At 45.9% G+C, this 20,654-nt stretch overlaps 1 protein-coding gene across 2 annotated transcripts in view; it reads right to left on the reverse strand.

Moving 5' to 3' along the window:
- Positions 1 to 20,654, reverse strand: part of LOC144754175 (E3 ubiquitin-protein ligase TRIM39-like) — a 104,852-nt gene that overhangs the window by 35,008 nt on the left and 49,190 nt on the right. The window contains exons 2-4 of one of the 2 annotated variants that reach the window (XM_078641757.1): positions 18,348 to 18,443; positions 7,756 to 7,986; positions 3,849 to 3,871 (exon numbers count right to left, since the gene is read on the reverse strand). In XM_078641757.1, the coding sequence (XP_078497883.1) occupies positions 3,849 to 3,871; positions 7,756 to 7,986; positions 18,348 to 18,443 (350 nt within the window). The remainder of the gene's footprint in view (positions 1 to 3,848; positions 3,872 to 7,755; positions 7,987 to 18,347; positions 18,444 to 20,654) is intronic. The other variant, XM_078641756.1, reaches the window with a different exon arrangement.

Genomic DNA, 20,654 nt, shown 5'->3' on the forward strand with positions numbered 1-20,654 from the left:
AGAGTGCAGGAATGCTGGCAGGCAGCCACAAGTCTTCAGCTGATCCACTTTGCCTCCACTGCTGAGCTGGACAATCTTCTCCAGGAAAGCAACAGCCTGTTTCATGGCCTTGGGTGTTTGAAAGGAAAGACTGTGCATCTGCAGATCGATCAATCTATTGACATCACTGGGGGGCGATTCATCTTCAGGCAAAAGTGGAAGAGGAGCTATGAAGGCTGGAAGAGGCTGACATCATCGGGTGAGATTATGTGTCACTCCCTGGGTTTCCATAACTGTTGTCAGCCAGAAGCCCAAACAGCCAGGAGACGTGTGGCTGTGTGTGGCCATGCACCTCCTAAATCAGGCATGCCAAAGACAACAACATATCACGCCTACAAAGGATGGACTAATAAATGAGATCAAAGGAGCTAGCTTGTTCTCCAAAACAGATAATACGTCAGGGTATCAACTGCTGATGCCCGACCCCACTTTTTGATATATCACGACCTTCTCCACACACCTGGGTCTGAGACGATACAAAAGATTAAATTTCGGAATCTCCAGTGTCGCTGATGTTTTTGAGAACACCATCCCAGAATTTCTATATGGCTTGACTGGAATAATTGACATCTGCGATGTCATCTTGGAGTAGACACACAATGTGACAATCATTATTGTGTCCAAAAAGTCCTACAGTGCCTTCAAGCGGCCTCAGGCTAAACCCTGCAAGTGTGACTTTCTAAAGCAACACATCAGTTTCTTCGAACAGAGATTTTCAGTGGAAATGGTGACTCCGAATCCCAACAAAGTCAAAGACTCTGCACTCACACCAACTTTCATGACAGGAGTAAGACGTTTCCTGTGCATGATGACATGCTGTGGTAAGTTCACAAAGAACTTGACAGCCTTTACGGATCTAACCCAGGCACTTACAAAGACTGATGTCACGCAATGGTCATAGAGGGTTGGTAGTGTTTCAACATCCCAAGGATGGGACACCGCAGTATCTGCCGCTCCCTCACCCGCTTCTCCAGGCCCCGGACTCCTGCCTCACAACTCTCCAAGCTCCACTCAGGAGCCAGAGCCAGCGCCGCCATCAGTCTCTGGGAACTAAAGTTCCCAGCAACCTCCAGGAGGTGGGCCCGGCCCGTTTTCGCACCTCCACAGCAGATTAATTCCTTCTGTGGCTCCCGCCTCACGGGAGCTGTGCGGGCGGTGCCCGAGCAAAGCCCAGGCAAAGGGTGGGCCCGTCCATGCCCGTCAGAAACGGAAGGAGGCTGGGCCACCCCTTTTCACCCACAGTTTTAGTTACAGTGCTCTGTGGCCTTGTCCCCCCTGACACCGTGCCAGGTGCTCTCTCCTCAGCCCAACCTGCACCAGACTCCCAGTAGTTACTGTCCAGCTGTACCCCTCTTGACCCTGGTAGCCTGGGCCAGCTGCACTTGACCTTGCAGTCAAGCTTCTTCCCCTTCCCTCTCTCCCTGCCTGCCCGACCTACCCCTTGCCCCAGGCTCTTCTGGGACCTCCCTTCTGCTGCCTGCAGCACTGCGGCTCCCTACACCTCGCCTCCTGCGTCACTCCCCATCGTGCCTGCTGTCTCCCCTATGGGCACCATTGGCACCCTCCTGCAAGTAACCCAGTCCTCTGGCATGGAGACCACAGTGCACCCACGCAGCAGACGCGCACAGTGAGTATGCCGTGCATGGACCTCGCTCTGCACTAGGTCTCCACCCACAACGGACTGCCTGTGCTTCACATCAGACGAACTTAGAGCCCTGCACTCTGGATGGCAAAACAACTGCTGCACCCAGGCCTCACCCAGGACCACAAATGGCCTTTTCTCCTGCCGGAACTGCCGATTTACCTGTACCAGAAGAGAAACAACTGACACCACGTTCATCAGCCACAGCAAGTCACTCACACTCAACAGCAGGGCAGTGGCCAACACCTCCGGAGCGATCAACTGCCTGCTGAACAACGCACGCTTTCTTGGAAAAGACGCCACAGAAATATGTAAACCCATCACCACCCCAGACACCATCTTCACCACAGAGACCTGGCTGAACCCCGCATCAGCACCCAGTATTGCCACAGCCATACCAGACGGATGCAAGATCACGCAACGAGACCGGACCAATAGAAACGGCAGCGGCACTGCCATAATCCACGAAGAGACTCTCAAATGTGCAACCACAAACCAACTCCAAACGAACAGCAAACCCACGATTGGAGAAACCCTCACCTACAGACCCCCAGGACTCCGCCATCCCTTCTCCAACCCTTTCTCCAACTTTAATCGCTCCTATCACAATTGAGGTGAAACTATCTTCCTAGGAGACCTCAACTTTCACCTTGAAAACATTGATGACACCAACATGGCTGACATCCTAGAAAGTATGGCCAACCTTGAACTTGAGCAATTAGTCACCAACCCCACTCACATCGCAGGAGACACGCTTGACCCTATCTTTACACTCACACTGAAGAGCTCACCTGGACCGACCCCCACTGCGTCCACTTCATCCTCTCAGAGCACCTCAAACCCCCACCTCCACTGCCAGCAAAACATGTCGTAGCCGGCCCAAAGCATCAGAACAACGCTGGATCAACACCCTCAACTTTCACCTACCTACCTCCACAAGGACACGGAACAAGCAGTGGACAACTTCACTAAATGGATCACAGCAAGCGCCCTGAGGAATCCTACCAACCCCAACAAACAAACACAACACCCCCAGGGGCTGAACTAGTACACATGTTATGGAGCTGCCCCCGAATAGGAGTGTACTGGAATACGATAACAAGGATATTACACACATGCACAGGTCGAGCACTACCTTTTGTATACCTCCTATATCAATTCAGGAGGACGACTGCCACCAAAGTAGTGTCTAGGTTCCTAGACTTGGGGATAATAATAGCTAAAAGGCTCCTAACTAGATGGTGGAAAGTGGTGGACCCACCACATGTACGGGCATGGCGTCACTCATTGTTCGCATGGCCAAGTCCGAAAGCATCTCCATCAAGCGTGAAGAAACATTAGAACTGCGTTGAGAACCCACAGCAGCATGTTGGGACAACCTCTTAAATGAGCTGCAACAGATAGAGGGCAGTGACCCTGAGGATTCGCCTGGTTGTGACGTGGGCGAATAGATGTAGCGAACCATACATACCGCTAACGGGCGTACCGTGATATTCCATGGGTGTACGCAGACCACTTAAGAATGTGAATAAGCGTGGACACTACGTAAAGGGGAGATTGAGTAACACAGCAGCAAGGAAACATTACGCAAACATGCCCGAAGATGTAGAGATTGGAGGGAATTTACTAAAGAATGAGGCCTGAACATGGCTTTAATTACATTTCAATGCTGTTTGGAAGCAGAGAAGGGATGTTTTGAAGACTGGCATCGTCGTTTGGAAACTTTGAATTCGTTTTTCCACAACTCCTAATTGAAGAAACCGAAGGGGAAGTTTCCAGAATGTGCATTAGTTTTCTGTGTGTACAGGGAACTCTTCTGAGGACTTCAGGTAGGTTTTATAGATACAAATAGGTTTTGTGAGGACAGCAGCTCATTTCTGTAGCAATTATTTCAAAATTCAAATGACTTTTCTGATGACTTACAGGGATTTTTATAAAGATTTAAGAGCATTTCCTGATGATACAAGGGAGTTTTCAGAGGACTTAAGTTTTCAGAGGAATCAAAGGTATTTTCTGAGTACTTAAGAGTTTTTTTGAGGATACAAAGTGATTTTATAAGGATCTGAAAGTTTCCTAGCACTTTGTGTGAACTTAGTAGTGGCATTTACACACTGCAGCAGTGAGACCTTCACCTTACACACAGAGGAGAATAATAAACCAGCCTTACCTGCTCAGGGTGCTTCTGACATCCTGCAAAACAGAGAAACAAAGTGAAATCAGTTTCCAGAGAAGATGTTAAAGTTATGATAGTATTTGTAGGAGTGAAACACTCGATCTATGATTAGAAAACGTTGGCTGCGGTCACATGACACGGCACATTCTGTGGCATCGCATGACCAAGCACAGAGTGTGACATTCTGAATCAAATCACATAGCAGAAACTGATATTCTGAATGGTAATGACACAGCACGGTGTCATTCTGAATGGAGTCACAAAACACAGCACAGTCTGATATTCTGAATGGAGTCACTTGACTCATTGTATGATGTTCTCAACAGGGTCTCATGCAGGGGCCTCATTTAGGACTTGCCAGGGGTTGCAGCTGTGACTCCTGGATTGCTCCTTGTGACCCGTCACTGCTTGTGCGACCCCTGGCTTCAGAGGTAGTAAAATCAGTACCAAGAAGACAGAGGCAGCTCGCCCTTATGAGAGTTGTGCTCCACCTTCGTTTTCTGCCACTTTTTTATGACATTAACAGTGAATAATCTGCCAGAAGTCCTCGTTGTAGATCCTAGTGCGCCATGTTTTATTATAGTATTACAGGTAACGGGCGTTGCAGGAGGAAGAGCAGGGATACTAGAAGAGTGTTCTTCAGAAGAGTAAGGTACGAACAAAAGCATTACTAAAAGAGTGCCATGAAGGAGTAGTTAAGAGCTAAAGGGGTAGAAGAGTGCCCCGGAGGAGGAGGTACAGGCAGAAGGAGTACTAGAGGAGTCTGTGTAAGTGGAAGCCATCTAGGAAATGAGATCACAGCTGCCCAGGAAGGACAAAGAACTGTGACCACCTCTTGTGCTGTTCTGGACTTTTAAAGGATCTGCTTGTGTGAAGCTCCCGTCAATTACTGGATTAATTCATCCCAGCATGGGGTGAGCTGTTGGACTGAAGAGGCTGAGATGAAAGACCAACTATATAAAAGTTTAAATTCAAATTTGTTTTATTAGTTTCAAGAATAGGCACAGGTGATATTGGGTGAGTATTACAAGTTCATCTCAGTATAAGGAGTTAAACGTACTGTTTAGAGGGTGACGCCAGGATCGCAGCTGGTGAATGGAGGCTCTCTGTCACCCTCCGAGGGATACTCCCTGTTGCCCTCAGAGGGACGCTCTCTGTCACCCTGAGAGAGATGCTCTCTGTCACACTTGGAGGGATGCTCTCAGCCACCCTTAGAGAGATGCTCTCTGTCACACTTGGAGGGATGCTCTCTGTAACACTTGGAGGGATGCTCTCTGTCGCCCTCGGAGGGGTGCTCCCTGTCACCCTCACAGGGATGCTCTCTGTCACACTAAGAGTAATTCTCCCTGTCGCTCTTGGAGGGATGCTCTCTGTCACCCTTGGAGGGATTCTCTCTGTCACCCTTGAAGGGATGCTCTCTGTCACCCTCGGAGGCATGCTCTCTGTCATCCTCGGAGGGATGCTCTCTGTCACACTAAGAGGGATGCTCACTGTCACACTAAGAGGGATGCTCACTGTCACACTAAGAGGGATGCTCTCTGTCATCCTCGGAGGGATGCTCTATGTCACACTAAGAGGGATGCTCACTGTCACACTAAGAGGGATGCTCACTGTCACCCTCAGAGGGATGCTCGCTGAGACCGTCAGAAGGTTGCTCTCCGACACCCTCTGAGGGATGCTCTCTGTCACCATTGGGGGCATGCTCTCTGTCACCCTCTGAGGGATGCTTTCTGTCACCCTCTGAGGGATGCTTTCTGTCACCGTCTGAGGGATGCTCTCTGTTACCCTCTGAGGGTTGCTCACTGTCACCCTCAGAGGGAGGCTCTCCGTCACCCTCTGAGGGATGCTCTCCATCACCCTCTGAGGGGTGATCTCCGTCACCCTCAGAGGGTTGCTCTCTGTCACGCTCAGGGGATGCTCTCTGTCACACTCTGGGGGAGGCTCTCTGTCACCCTCAGAGGAATGCTCTCCGTCACCCTACGAGGAATGCTCTCAGTCACTCTCCGAGGAATGCTCTCAGTCGCCCTCCGAGGGATGCTCTCCATCACCCTCTGAGGGATGCTCTCCATCACCCTCTGAGGGATGCTCTCCGTCACCCTGTGAGGGATGCTCTCCGTCACCCAGAGAGGGTTGCTCTCCGTCACCCGCAGAGGGAGGCTCCCCGTCACCCGCAGAGCGTTGCTCTCCGTCACACACAAAGGGAGGCTCGGAGGTTCACCGTCACCCTCCGAGGGAGGCTCTCGGTCACCCTCCGAGGGAGGCTCTCTGTCACCCTTCGAGGGAGGCTCTCTGTCACCCTCCGAGGGAGGCTCTCTGTCACCCTCCGAGGGAGGCTCTCTGTCACCCTCCGAGGGAGGCTCTCTGTCACCCTCCGAGGGAGGCTCTCTGTCACCCTCCGAGGGAGGCTCTCTGTCACCCTCCGAGGGAGGCTCTCCGTCACCCTCCGAGGGAGGCTCTCCGTCACCCTCCGAGGGAGGCTCTCCGTCACCCTCCGAGGGAGGCTCGCCGTCACCCTCCGAGGGATGCTCGCCGTCACCCTCTGAGGGATGCTCGTCGTCACCCGCAGAGGGTTGCTCGTCGTCACCCGCTTAGGGTTGCTCGCCGTCACCCTCCGCGGGAGGATCTCCGTCACCCTCCGAGGGAGGCTCTCTGTCACCCTCCGAGGGAGGCTCTCTGTCACCCTCCGAGGGAGGCTCTCTGTCACCCTCCGAGGGATGCTCGCCGTCACCCGCAGAGGGTTGCTAGTCATCACCCGCAGAGGGTTGCTCGCCGTCACCCTCCGAGGGAGGATCTCCGTCACCATCTGAGGGAGGATCTCTGTCACCCTCCCAGGGAGGCTCTCTTCACCCTCCGAGGGAGGCTCTCTTCACCCTCCGAGGGAGGCTCTCTGTCACCCTCCGAGGGAGGCTCTTCTGTCACCCTGCGAGGGAGGTTCTCTGTCACCCTCCGAGGGATGCTCCCTGTCGCCCTCCGCGGGATGTTTTGATGTTCTCTGTCACCATCATCTAGTGCCCTTTAAATGGAGCTACTTCTCAGGAAGTTTCTTGGCTTTAAACTAATCAACTTATTTGAGCAGAGCATCACTGTTAAAGTGACAGCGTATGACCACAATAAGCATGTTTACACCTCTAATCCCACCCTAAGCCATATTGTTGAGGAATTTGGTTGCAGTTTACAGTTTTAAAATAATCCAGTTGTAAATAAAATTTCTATTGCTGCCGGGCAGCAATTTGCCGACATACATTTTGCACATTGCAATATAACCAAGGGTTACCCGTAATATAAAATTGTTACTATTCTTCAAACTAAAGAGTTCTCTGTGGCAATCTCTATCTTTATCTGGGATGACAAAAAACCCAGTGAGCTTTCCATTACCGATTTCAAATTCCTAGTTAAATAGCTGACAAGAGGTTTGGTGCACGTGAACCTAAGTGGTCACCTGCATCAGGAGACAAGAAAACACATTAGAACAGAAATGTTTTCAAACTTCTTAGAAAAGAAGGAATTTGGTTTCTTTCCAATTCTCTCAGGTGTTGTCTCTCATTAAGCTTTCCATTTCTATCTAAGTTTTAACACATTTTGCTCCTGGGTCTTCATATATTATTTACTGTCAGTTCAATTGCTTGGTATGTTGCATTCTCCCTAATAGATAAAATACATAAATATTTTGTGTATAGATGGGTTATTAACTTGTATATCATGCTGTAAACGGTCACTGTACATTTCTCTGTTTGTATATGGAGTTGGGCTCAAAGCATCAAGTGGGACAATGTAAATTATCCAAGTCTGTATATTGTTTGTGGCTCTCAGAGTGCGTGGGGTCACTGTGTATTGACCCAGCCAGGAGTTCATATGTGTTCCGCTCATACACTTCTGTTTTATTTCCCAAACAGTGTCTCACCTTCAGGAGTTCCCACGCTGGCGCCTCAGACTTCTTTTCTATCTCCGTTATCAGGGCTTTGAGAGAGGTGATTTGATTGGACAGTTTGGTGATATTTGCATTTTCTATCATGGTCATTTTCTTCTCCATCTCCTCCAGTCTTCTGTGCAGTGTTTGCTCATTTTCTTTCAGAAGCTGCTGCAGCTTTTCAAACTCAGATTGAATTTTATTCTTCTCAGTTCTTAGCTTGGTCTGTCAGAAGCAAAGAAAAGCTGGTAAGACAATAAAAAGCTTTCTACCAGCCATCCTTAGAGTCGGAGGCCAGGAGGAGGGTGGAGAGGTTGATAGAGCCTTAAAAAAGTCAGACCAGACCACTAATGTGCTTTTCCTAATTTCTGAACTGCAACCTCTTACTACCGTCCCTTCTACCGTCTTCCATCCTTCTCACACTTCTGCCCTCCCCCTTCCCTCAGACACCTCATGAACTGTAGAGAGGTCAGAATTTGTGAAGCTGCAGAGAAGCCTGATCCCTGGAGAGAGTACAAGGAAGAGAACCCACCGCAGGCAGAGACAGTCAAAGACCGAGAGACGAGCTGAGGGGAGACACAGGCTGAAGTCAAATGATCATGTAAAGAAAGGGGGGCAGGAAGTTTCCGCCCTTGGGATGGAAGAAACAAGATTTGGGGAGTGCGGGCTGCCCCTGTCCTGCCAGAGCAATGGATGTGTTTGCCCAGAAGGAGACACTGAGGGGGTGTCCTACAATGGCGCTCATTCAAAGTGATGGGTAATCACTGGTGTCGGAATGTCACGTTCAAAATCATAAACAAAGCATGTGCATTCTGATACAAAACGGAGAATTACCAGATAAATCAATGTTTCTGAAGGTAATTCAGCGATTTCCGTAAAAGATAAGTGAGGAGATTGGATAAACATCCTTTCCTATCCTAAGATAAGTGGCTGTGAGTTATCATGTGAGGTATGTCACACTGTGGCTTAGAGCAGGAGCCTGTGTGTTATCAGGTGAGGTATGAAATGAACAATTGATGGACAAAATGCAGAACAATGTCATACATTCACCCCAGTACAGAGATCTGGGCCTAATTCTATAGTTTTTTTTGCTCACCATGCCATTTCAGTTTGGACCCAGCCATATGCAAATCAGTCTTGACCCTGCGCCCAATGGGAACAGTCCAGCCCGAACTGCCAGTCCAGGTCCTCCCTGGACTGGAAACAAGCATCCTAGGACCGGTTTTGGGCTTTCAGCCCTCATCAGCCAGGACCTGCCTTATCAGTTCGGCTGGACTGTTCCCATAGGAAACAGGGTCAAGACTGATTTGCATATGGCTCGGTCCAAACTGGGATGGTGTGGTGAGCGAAAGAATGACGGATTAAACCCAGATCCTTCTGATTGGGGGTGAATGTTTGCCTTGTCCAGCATTCCGTCCATCAACTGTTTCTTTTGCGTAGGTCGCCCTAAGTGGGAAGGGTATGCCCAAACATGGGTCCCGTGCTCACTACACCACTGGATTCAAGCTAGCCGGGCAGATGAAGGGTGATGCCCTGAAATTGGTCCCAGGATGTTTGTTTCCGGTCCAGGGATGACCTGGTTTAGCAGTTCGGGCTGGACTGTTCCCAAGAGGCACAGGGTCAGACTGATTTGCATATGGCTGAATCCAAACTGGGGTGATGTGGTGAGTGAAAGAATGATGGATTAAACCCAGACCCTTGTGACTGGGGGTGAATGTTTGCATTGTCCAGCATTCTGTCCATCAATTGTTTCTTTTTTTATCAGGTGAGGTACATCACCCTGAGGCTTAGAGCAGGAGTTTGTGTGTTATCAGGTGAGGTATGTCACACTGTGGCTTACATCAGGAGCCTGTGTGTTATCAGGTGAGGTATGTCACTCTGTGGCTTAGAGCAGGAGCCTGTGTGTTATCAGGTGAGGTACGTCACACTGTGGCTTACATCAGAAGCCTGTGTGTTATCAGGTGAGGTATGTCACTCTGTGGCTTAGAGCAGGAGCCTGTGTGTTATCAGGTGAGGTACGTCACACTGTGGCTTACATCAGAAGCCTGTGTGTTATCAGGTGAGGTATGTCACTCTGTGGCTTAGAGCAGGAGCCTGTGTGTTATCAGGTGAGGTACGTCACACTGTGGCTTACATCAGAAGCCTGTGTGTTATCAGGTGAGGTATGTCACTCTGTGGCTTAGAGCAGGAGCCTGTGTGTTATCAGGTGAGGTACGTCACACTGTGGCTTAGAGCCGGAGCCTGTGAATTATCAGGTGAGGTATGTCACACTGTGGATTAGAGCAGGAGCCTGTGTGTTATCAGGTGAGGTATGTCACACTGTCGCTTAGAGCAGGTGCCTGTCTGTGTGTTATCAGGTGAGGAACTTCTCGTCCCAGTGAATAGGAGGGTTTCAGCAGTACAGTGTGTTTCTCTTACGTCACCAAAAATGACTGGAGTCAGACATTTTGTGGAGTCGGGTAGGTCTCCACTACTGGTAGGTGGTTGTGCTACTGTACGTGTCACTAGTATACAGGTAGATGGTTGTGCTCCTGTGATGTGACACCAGTCCTGGTAGTGTTGTGCTCTTGTATTGTGTCACTGGTCCTGGCAGAAGTTGCACTTCTTAGTTCTCTCCTTGGTAGAGGGTTGTGTCCTTGTATCACCAGTGCTAATAAGGAATGTGTTCCTGAGTTGTGCGAAACTGTATTGTTATTGCTCCCTGAAGCCCAGAACAGTACCTGTTTGGTGTCCTGCAAAGGCCACGCATGCCCTCATAACAGAGATGACACTACTTCCCATGTCCTGAGTTAACAACCTAAAGTGGTGGTGGTGGCACCGTATTAAATTTATTGGCTCATTAGTTATGACCAGACATTTTCCTGTGTCCGATGAAAGAACAGTCTACTGAACTGCTTTGGTGTGAGCCCCAGACCCTTGCACTAACCTTCCGTGTGCATGTACAGTGCATGCAAGTACGGTGGATGTGTGGTAATAGGAACTCCAGGCCCAACTCATGAGGTCGCACACTGTGGCGCACATACTGCAGACATAACCTAAACCTCATGTCGCTAAGTACGCATACACACCCGATCATGATCAGACCTACGCACAAGATAGATAATCATCAAATATGAATGGTAAATTACAGACAGTTGTTTTTGTTAATGTTAACAATGCTCATGGTAATATATATGCACATTTATAATAATCTTGAGTTCCTGTTGGGTCATTGACATCGAACCACAATTCTATAGTATGTATAATGCTGTTATTATATCCTTGTACCCCATCAATGTTCTATATATACCTGTATGAAATATATTATGTACACTCACTATTGTCAAGGATCTATGTACAAACCTCTGAAAAATCAATAAATGATATTTTTTTTAAAAATGGGCACTAGTTATCCTGGGACATTCCAGTCAGCTATGGCCTATCCCTGTGAGAGATCTAATGAAGGCATACAAAATGACACGTCAAACTATTGACGATTAGTAAGACTGTTGCAGGAAATCCTTGCAGTGAGGATTAAGCAGACAGAGAATGCCCAAGGTCAGTGGCTGATTCTCAGCTGTGCCCAAGTAATTTCTAGAATTAGAAATGCATATTTCCTGAAGAAGGGAATGTACATGTCCTGAAACGTGTTAGGATTAGAGGGCATTGGGTTTCGATGAACTATTTGTGGGCTAAAACTCATCTACAAAATGTTGGAGTTTCCATGCTCGCTTTATCACTTAGATTAACTCTGTTGGATGATCTGTGGTTTGATGATGTGGCTGCTTGTTGCTGTTGTCGAGCCTGACTGGATCATTTGTGGTACACGTCGAATACTTTTTAGAAATAGACTCAATTATGGAAGCCTGAGCCCTTATTAACAGGACATGATTCAGGGATGTAATACACTATAAGATTGCCTAGTCTACATGGTTCCCCAGTGTGGTGGCACCACTACAGACAACAGGTAATAACGCCAACTTAGAAGCGCTGTCGTTCACTTACAAAGAAAATATCTTCGAAGAATAAGCAGAGAGGATTCTTCCTGTCTACGCAGGTTTAATAGAACTGAAAAGAAGACACCAAGCGGTAAGATGAGGAGCTCTTCTTGATTCGTCCTGGTGCATAGGTCTCCCGGCAGCAACTGCCGACATGTCAAAGGTATATATTTTACGCCAGAACATGGAATCCAAATTCGGGGTGTAGCCCTACCACCACCCTTGGTTGTGAAAAGGTCCACTAATGGCTTATGGTCAGTTTTAAGAGTTACATGATTGCCCCACAAAAAGTTCCTAAAATGTTGTACACCCCCACCATAAAGCCAACGCCTCTTTCTCGATTGTGGAATAAGTACCCTCAGCACCTCTCAGGGTTCTGGAGGCAAAAGCAATTACTTCTTCTCTATTGTCAGCTCTCTTTTGCATAAGGACAGCTCCCAGTCCAACATTACTGGCATCTGTAACCACAATGCACTGATCATTCAAATCAAACAATTTGAGAGGGCGTGCCTGCACAATCACAGTTTTCAACAGGTTAAAATCATTTGTGCACTGTTCAGACCAGTCATACCTAGCATTTTTCTTTAAGAGATTGCGTAAACAAAAGGTCTTGTCAGCAAAATTTAGGACAAATTTCGCATAGTATTCAACTAGTCCTAGAAACGAATGTAGTTGATCTTTATTTTGCGGTTCACGTGCATTACAGATAGCATCTAAAAGTTTCATTTTAGGTTCTACACCTTTGGCTGAAATATGGTGACCTAGATAATCCACACCATTTCTGAAAAACATGCATTTGTCCTTCCTTAAAGTCAACCCATACACCTTTACAATATCTAAAACTTTCCTCACTCTATCGTTGTGTTCTTGCATGGTCTTACCATGTATGAGAATATCATCCTGAAAGAAGACGACCCCTGCAGGTTCCTTGAAGAGATTACCCATAAGGAGTTGGAACACTGCAGAAGCCGACGCCAAACCGAATGGTATCCTGAGTTAACGGAACGCCCCTTCGGGAGTCACAAATGAAGTGATATGTCTGGAATCCTTGCTTAATTCAATCTGATGGTAAGCAGAGAATATGTCCAGAGTGGTAAAATATTTGGCACCTTCCAGGGTAGACAACATCTCATTAATGTTAGGAAGTGGTTGGCGATCTATCCAAATACATGAATTTAAATCGCGTAAATCAACACACATCCTAAGAGATTTATCAGCCTTCTGTGCCAAAACAATGGGACTTAACCACTCTGAACCTTCAATTGGTTCGATGACACCCAAGGAACACAACCTTTCTAATTCACTTTTCAACTCTCAACGCATACTCAAAGGTACTTTGCGAACTTTGTGTGCAATAGGCTTTGCTCCTTCTTTTAAAACTATGCGATGTTGGAAACCCTTAAGTTTACCAAGATTATCGCTAAACACCTACGGATAAGCACAAACCCCCCCATTTTCACTCAATGTGGTCACAACATGCACTGACTCAGGTTGTGCAAGTGAAGCGCAATATTGTTTGGCTTCATTCCTAGACAAAACCATGTCGGGATGATTGGGGTCAAGGATGATATTTAGCTCACCTTGTTCATGCCATCCCAACAAATTATCTTTGACAACGTAAATTACACATGACGTGCACTCGCCCTTAAATTCTAGTTTGTTTTTAAACTTTCCCAAGACTTCAACCCTTTTCCCACCATATGCCAACATCTAATTGATGATGACGCCAAAAAGATCTCACCCAAACCTTCAAAATCCCTAACATTGATCAAGGTGAATGGGGACCCAGAATCCGCAAGGAATTTGACTGATTTGTCATTCAAGTTTATAAAACAAGTAGGGGATTTCCTCCTCTGAGATTCATTAAGAGATGCAATCTCTACAATACCTTCCGCTTCCATGGGGGAAACCGATAACATTAATAATTCATAGCAATTATCATCATCATCACCATCGGTATTCTCACACTCTATATTCTTCACACTTTGTGACGGTGCCCTTTGGGAAAAAGCAATTTTACACATGCGTGCAAGATTACCCTTCCTTCCACATTTAAAACAAGACTGATTAATAGCAAAGCAAAACTTGAAATTTCCCAGATGCGACCTGCTACCACAGCGATGACATGACAAGGCTTGACCATCATTCCTGGGTTTGTTAACAAACGATCCCGGTAAGGTAGTGTTGGCAGTTCTGGAAGATACCGGAACAGTAGCTTTATTAGTTTTTGGAGGAACCTTGGACGTTACTAAATTAACCTCAGATGACGCAGGTGTAGGAGTGGTAGGTGTACTTAGTTCCTTCATGCAAAACTGGGAATGTTCAACAGATTTGGCAAGAGTCAGCGCAGTCTCCAAATCAGGGTCATCTGAGGACAAAAGATTCTCACGCACTTTCTTGTCACATGTGCGTTCAATTAATTGGTCTCGAATAATTTCATCCCTAAACTCCCTATAGTTGCAATTCACAGCCAAGATCCTTAAGGCAGCAACAAAATCGTTGTTTGACTCTCCAGGCATCTGTGCACGTTGCAAAAATTTGTGACGTTCCAGAACAATATTGAGCTATGGATTGAACCTTTTATCCAACGTTTTTATGAGAGAAGCATATTCGTCAATCACCAATGAGTCACCCTCTTCACGAGAACCATTGGATACTCTCACTTCCTCTGGGGGTAGAGTCTCTAGAATAGATCTGCCTTCAGCTCCTAAATTATAAACAAGCAACGCTCTCTTTTTTTTTTAGAGGTGAAGGTATCACCATCACTAGCAACAATGGAGGCTTCAAAAGTTGCTTTCCACTGTTTCCAAATCATAGGAGGCGAACCAGGAGACTGTAAAAAGGGAGGTGGAGTGGCCACTATCTCCATTTGGGTGGGTGAGTTGCTGCCCCAGCTAACAAAGTGAAGATTAAACAAAAATGCAAGGTTTAAATCACTAGTCTGCTGTAATACAAGAAAATATAGGTTTCAGTTCTGAAAATCGTCACAAAGACCACATAATGCGTGTAAAATTAGAACAACAACACACACATGATGAATGCGGCAAAAAACAATGAAGTAATGTGCTTCAGAAGGAGTTTAGAATGGCACCATGGTAGCCGTCAGAATGAGAGTTGAAACGCAAGCTGGAACGCACACTGACGTGACGTTGACACACGCTGATGCAGCGTAGAGCTGGGAAGCGGTGTGTGCTGGCGCGTGCAAGATCGCGCGGAAAGACGTGCAGAAACCACCAAACAGCAAAAATCTAACAAAATGAAATAATCCTCAGAGAGGCACTCACGGAGAGCAGATACAGAAAAGCAAACACGAAGACAGGAGGACTCGCGTGTAAAGCAGGCAGTCAGGAAACGTGATCAACCAATATCGCAGTTGCCTCATTGAGAAAGAAGCTTCCAGACGTCCAGCAACACTTGGGACAACTAGCAGCACCAGGCGGGTCCTCGTCGCCAATGAAAAGAAGACACAAAGCGGTAAGATGAGGAGCTCTTCTTTATTCGTCCTGGTGCATAGGTCTCCCGGCAGCAACTGCCGACATGTCAAAGGTATACATTCTAAGCCAGAACATGGAATCCAAAGAGATGTCCCGTGCGGGCTGGCACACGAGACATTAACTAAAGATAACATCTTTACACAAACCCTAACTCAATAGGAGTCAAATCATATCAAATAAACTTTGTTTTTTTTATATTAAAAATCATAAAAGAAGCATGTTAAAAACTTACAGAAGGTAGTTTAAAAAATTACACACAGTAATTACATCTTTACATACCACTTGAATCTTACAGTCTCCTCTTCAGTTAATTCTTTGACTTTTATGACAAGAGTTCTATACGTTCTTTAGCCTCATGGTCGGTTTCCCATATTATACTTTTCCTTTTTTTCAATATGGACTTCAGAAATCCGGTCGTAACACCCACACAATAAACATTTTCCAGCACTTGTAAATATAGAAAGGCGGGACGCCATTGCCTCCAGCTCCCTCTCTTCAACAATGGCAAAATCCATCTACATCCTTCTAGTCTATAAAATTTACAAAATAAAATCACATGTATTGTCGACTGGAAAGACATCTCATTGCGAGGACACGACAAAGGTCTCTGGTCCAATCGTTTAATGTAGGGAAGCTGACTAATCGATGGAAACTATCAAATCTGAGTCTTGTAAGAACATACCTGTCATATCCTCCTATACACCAGTCCAGATATGGTTGAATAGTGGGGGATACAAGAATTAACCTGTGTGGGATAACAGTACTTTTCTTAATTTCTGAAACCGCTCTTAGGGACTCTAAGTGCGACTGACAAAAAACTTAAAAATTCTTCCTAGAAATCGTACTCAATGTTTAGGGGTTACTCTAGAAATCAGGTTTACCCACGTCTATTAAAAATCTTCTGATATAATTCAGCCAAGTGATCTTGTTTGCGTGGAATAGACTCATGGCGTCTCCAATAATATCTCTGTTTAACTCTGTACTATTAGACGTCCAAACTCTATGCCATAGTAACAGAGGCTGCATCTTGATCAAATCAGAGATATAAGGAATCCCCAGCTCATTGTGGCAATTATAAATGGAAGAGCTCTGCGGTACTGCTAATATAAACCTTAAAAAAGTATTTTCCTCTTTTTGTATTATGGCTACATCCTGGTATCCCCAGACTCCTTCCCCGTACACAGCTATACTCAAGCATTTAGCTTTGTAAATTTTAAGAAGTATCCCCGGGGGCCTTTTACCCAATTTATTAGAAATATTCATCAATGCCCCGATTGACCTTTTGAAGAGAAGAGTTCTGCTCTTAACCGCCGGGTTCCATGAACCAGAATGATCAGTTAGGACACCCAAATAGGAGAATGTGTTAGTTGCATCTATCCTATCATTCCCTAGGGGCAGACTTTTACATTTATAATAGGAGTCATCTAGAACTGACCCAGCAGACTTACCAATAGTTTGTCAATTTGAAGGTGGCAACCATTTGAGAATTTTTCTTGCATCATTATTATCTGTACTCCTACCACTAGGTGAAAGATATATGATTTAAAGAAGGTCCTGCAGAAGGTGGTTAACATCAGACATATTCCACCAAAACGCACGTCGACCTTACTGTATGCACCCAACCCACAACACGGTCATGGAGATTCACACTATCTATATCCCCTTCTGACCAGGATGTGTATGTGCTTTTGGGGTTGTTTGATAGTTTGATTGGTGTAATTGAGTGCAGGTGTGATGGAGTGTGAATGTGATTCTGTTTACGTGATTAGTGTATGATATTATTATAGGGGTCCAGTGAAGAGCACTAGATTGAATGTGTATATAAAGATATGAAATTGTTGGTCTATGTAGAAAATGTATAAAAAAGTAAAACTTGTGACAAAAAGATTTTTATGAATATGTATGTCTTTTTAGATTACATTTTTCCCTGTTTTGATACTATCAATGTAAATTAATACAAATACCAACTAAAATGAATAAATACAATTTTTGAATAAGATGATGATGTATCCATGATGTTTCACAAAATGTAGTTATAACCCATTAAGATTCATACTACAAGGTAAAGAAATAGAGGTCTAGAGGGAGGTATATTATTTATTGTGTTCGACGATGTATATACAATACCGTAGCATTATTACATTGCTAAAACCGTTGTTTAGGTAGGGCCTTAAACTATGCTTGCTCAGTTTGATGGATGGATAGATAACTTCAAATCCATACATACACACACACATCCACAGAGGTCCACACTCATACAGACACACACATTGATTTGCAGACTCACACACAAACCTTGTACAAACTCACAGATGGATATCTTCAGTCCATGCATGCACAGACTCATAGAGACACACATCCATACATATATACTAACACACAGATGCATATAAAATCTCACGGAAGTATGACTCCAGACTTATGCATACACGTCACAAACTCACAGATGCACACATGTTTTTGCACACTCAAAAATGCCACCAGACCTTGTGATATACAAGCCCACAGGCAGGAATTCACGGAAGTAGGTACAAACTCACCGCCAATAAATCCAGACTAAAGCATACACAACCCTCAAACACGCATGCATAAAGATAAGGACATGTATTTGTATACTCTGTGGCTCAAAATTTATATATGAATATGGAGACACACACAAGCCGTAGTCCATGCCGAAAAAACCGACAGATATAGGGACGAGCAGACATGCATGTACTCCCAAAGACTATCCATACATGAAGACATACTTAGACACGTACACCTAAGCGTGAACATGCACACACACATATGCACACACACTCGCTGGTACGTACTCACAGCCAGATATTGCCACCCCTCTACACACATACTCTAACACACACCGCGTGAGTATGCAAGTACTACCTTAAGGTCAGAAGAGTAATACTTGATTTTATGTTTTTTAGGACGCACCCTTGTCCGATTTCAGCCCCAATATCCAGGTGCAGTAACTTCAGTCAGTATATTTATCTGGTGAGGAACATGACCAGTCTGTAGTGTGACTCATATGCCTCTGTGTGTCTTGAACTTTAAGAGGCCACACAAAGACATGGGGACAGATATATACAGAGACACAGCACTCACTTCAGTCACTCACCCTCATGGTTGTATATTGTTCCTCTTCTTTGAGTTTAGACTCCAGAAAATATCCCTCCTCTTTCTTCAGAAGCCGCAGCCACTCTTGAAGTTTCACCTGTAGGGATGAGAGAGCAAGAAATAAGTGTAGATCTGTTGAGTGTGGTCTTAATTACAAAAAAAGAGTCACTCCTTTACCTGCCACACGTGCCCAGACTGTACGTACCAGTCATACATTAGTATTGCTAGTACCAGCCACACATATCAGGATTGTGAGCACCAGCCCCAAGTATCACAGACAAGGACACAGACAATGGTGTTCCATTGTGGGTCCGGTTATTGCCAAGAAGGACCAAGCAGCAGAATCCCAGGTCCAAGGAAACAAGCTTTATCACTGGCACTTACTGCGACTGGACATTGTGCACACTTTATGCCTAAAGCATGGAAACAGATAGACTTGACACTAAAGAAGAAACGTTGTCCCAGAGACATTATCAAACATTCCAAAACAACACACAACCAAGTGAAAATATCTAAGCAAACACGTCTTATAAGTGCAATACCTGTGTATGGAGCCCTGACACAGCCACACTACAAGTAGTTAACAACACCCTCCTCCTCAACAACAAGAACGACCCCTGGCCCCCTGGACCTCTCTGCAGCCTTCGACACAGGCGACCAGCTGGCTCAGATCAACACACAAAAAACATGATGGATTTCTAAGACACTGTCTTGAAATGGTTCACATCCAACCTCACTAACTGTCACCAGTTCTTACAAATTGGTTCCACAAGATTACAAAATGCCCTGTCTACAGCAGAGTACTTCAGGGCTCCATCCTTTCTCTCATCATCTTTAACCTCTCCATGGGATCTCTTGGATCCATCCTTACAGACCGCAGCATCAAGATCCATCAATATAGAGATTATTCCCAACTCTACCTAAAATATCCTCACCCAATGACATCCTCATATTCTACCCTGATGTCAACTAATGTATTAAAGTTAAACCCCATGAAGATTGAATTCTTCTCAGCTCAGAACAGCCACAGACTTAAACCTGGGCCTCCAACGTAAACATATCGGTCTTTACGCCCACCCGCACCCTCGACACAGCCCTCTCATTCAAGCAGATCCTGTTGGCCCCTCCCGAAAGATATTATTGGGATATGCATATGGTTGAGGCATTCCTGACCCAAGTAATGCTTCATTTCAATTGCAAACCCAGGATGTGTTCAACAAACCAATCACGAGTAGCCTTCGTGATCTCATACTTAGCTGGGGACGCTGCACAGTGGGCAGTCCCTATAGTCAGATGAGACGACCCCCTCCTCCATGATTGGGACACTTTCAAGGAGGAGTTCGAAAAGACATTTGACCGCAGGGCAGAAACTTTTTCTGCAGGTAAGGAGTTGCTTGAATTGAAGAAAGGTAGCAAGGATCTGTTGGTATACCTCAACTCCTTCCGAAGATTGGTGGCATAGTCTATCAAGAGCTTCGGGATGACCTGAAAGATATTCTAGCGCAAGTGGATCCTCAACGAAAAACCTGCCCCAGGTTGATAAAACTAACATTGCGCCAGGATCATCGCTTGAAGGAACCTAAAGGTGACCCCAGAAGAAGGGAACGAGTTCCTCAGCGCATTGACCAGCCAAAGACCTCCGAGCATGGTTTGACTCCTTCTGAACCCATGGAGTTAGGGGCTATCTGGGCTTCTCTCACACCCAATGACGGGAATACCGGCGGAAACCGGTACTATGTTTATACTGGGGGAAGAAAGGGCATTACATCCGTGAGTGCCCTGTTAAGCCTAGAAACAGTCGTCCCAAGTTTGGACAAATGAGCGCAGTGGCAGCGGACAAGTCGTCGGAAACTGATTTGCTTGAGAAATAAGGAAGAGGAATCCTTGAGCATTAGTGAAATCCCTTCAGTGAAGAACAATTCCAGTGATAGTTCAGAACACTTCTTCATCAACATGGAGTTTGTTGTGGGTCAAGAAAAAAAACATATCCAAGTCATGGTGGATTCATGGGCCACAGGCTGCTTCGTGGACGAAAAGGAAGCCCTCAGACTGGGAGTAGAACTAATTGAGAAGAGAACCCCTGAGGGTGTGTTTGCGGCGGATGGCAAACTCTTAGAATCCGGTCCCATTCGGTTTAATATGAGGGAGCACGAGGTATGGTATAAGGACGACCACTGTGAGTTAATTACATTTGACATCATCCAAGCTCCCAAATATAGGGTGATTTTAGGGTTACCTTGGCTCCAGAAGCATGATCCAACCGTTGATTGGTCTACCTTGACATTAAAGATGGATGGGGGCGTGTCCA

The sequence above is a fragment of the Lissotriton helveticus genome, chromosome 5_1 (assembly GCF_964261635.1).
Source record: "Lissotriton helveticus chromosome 5_1, aLisHel1.1, whole genome shotgun sequence".
In the NCBI taxonomy this organism is placed as follows: Eukaryota; Metazoa; Chordata; class Amphibia; order Caudata; family Salamandridae; genus Lissotriton; species Lissotriton helveticus.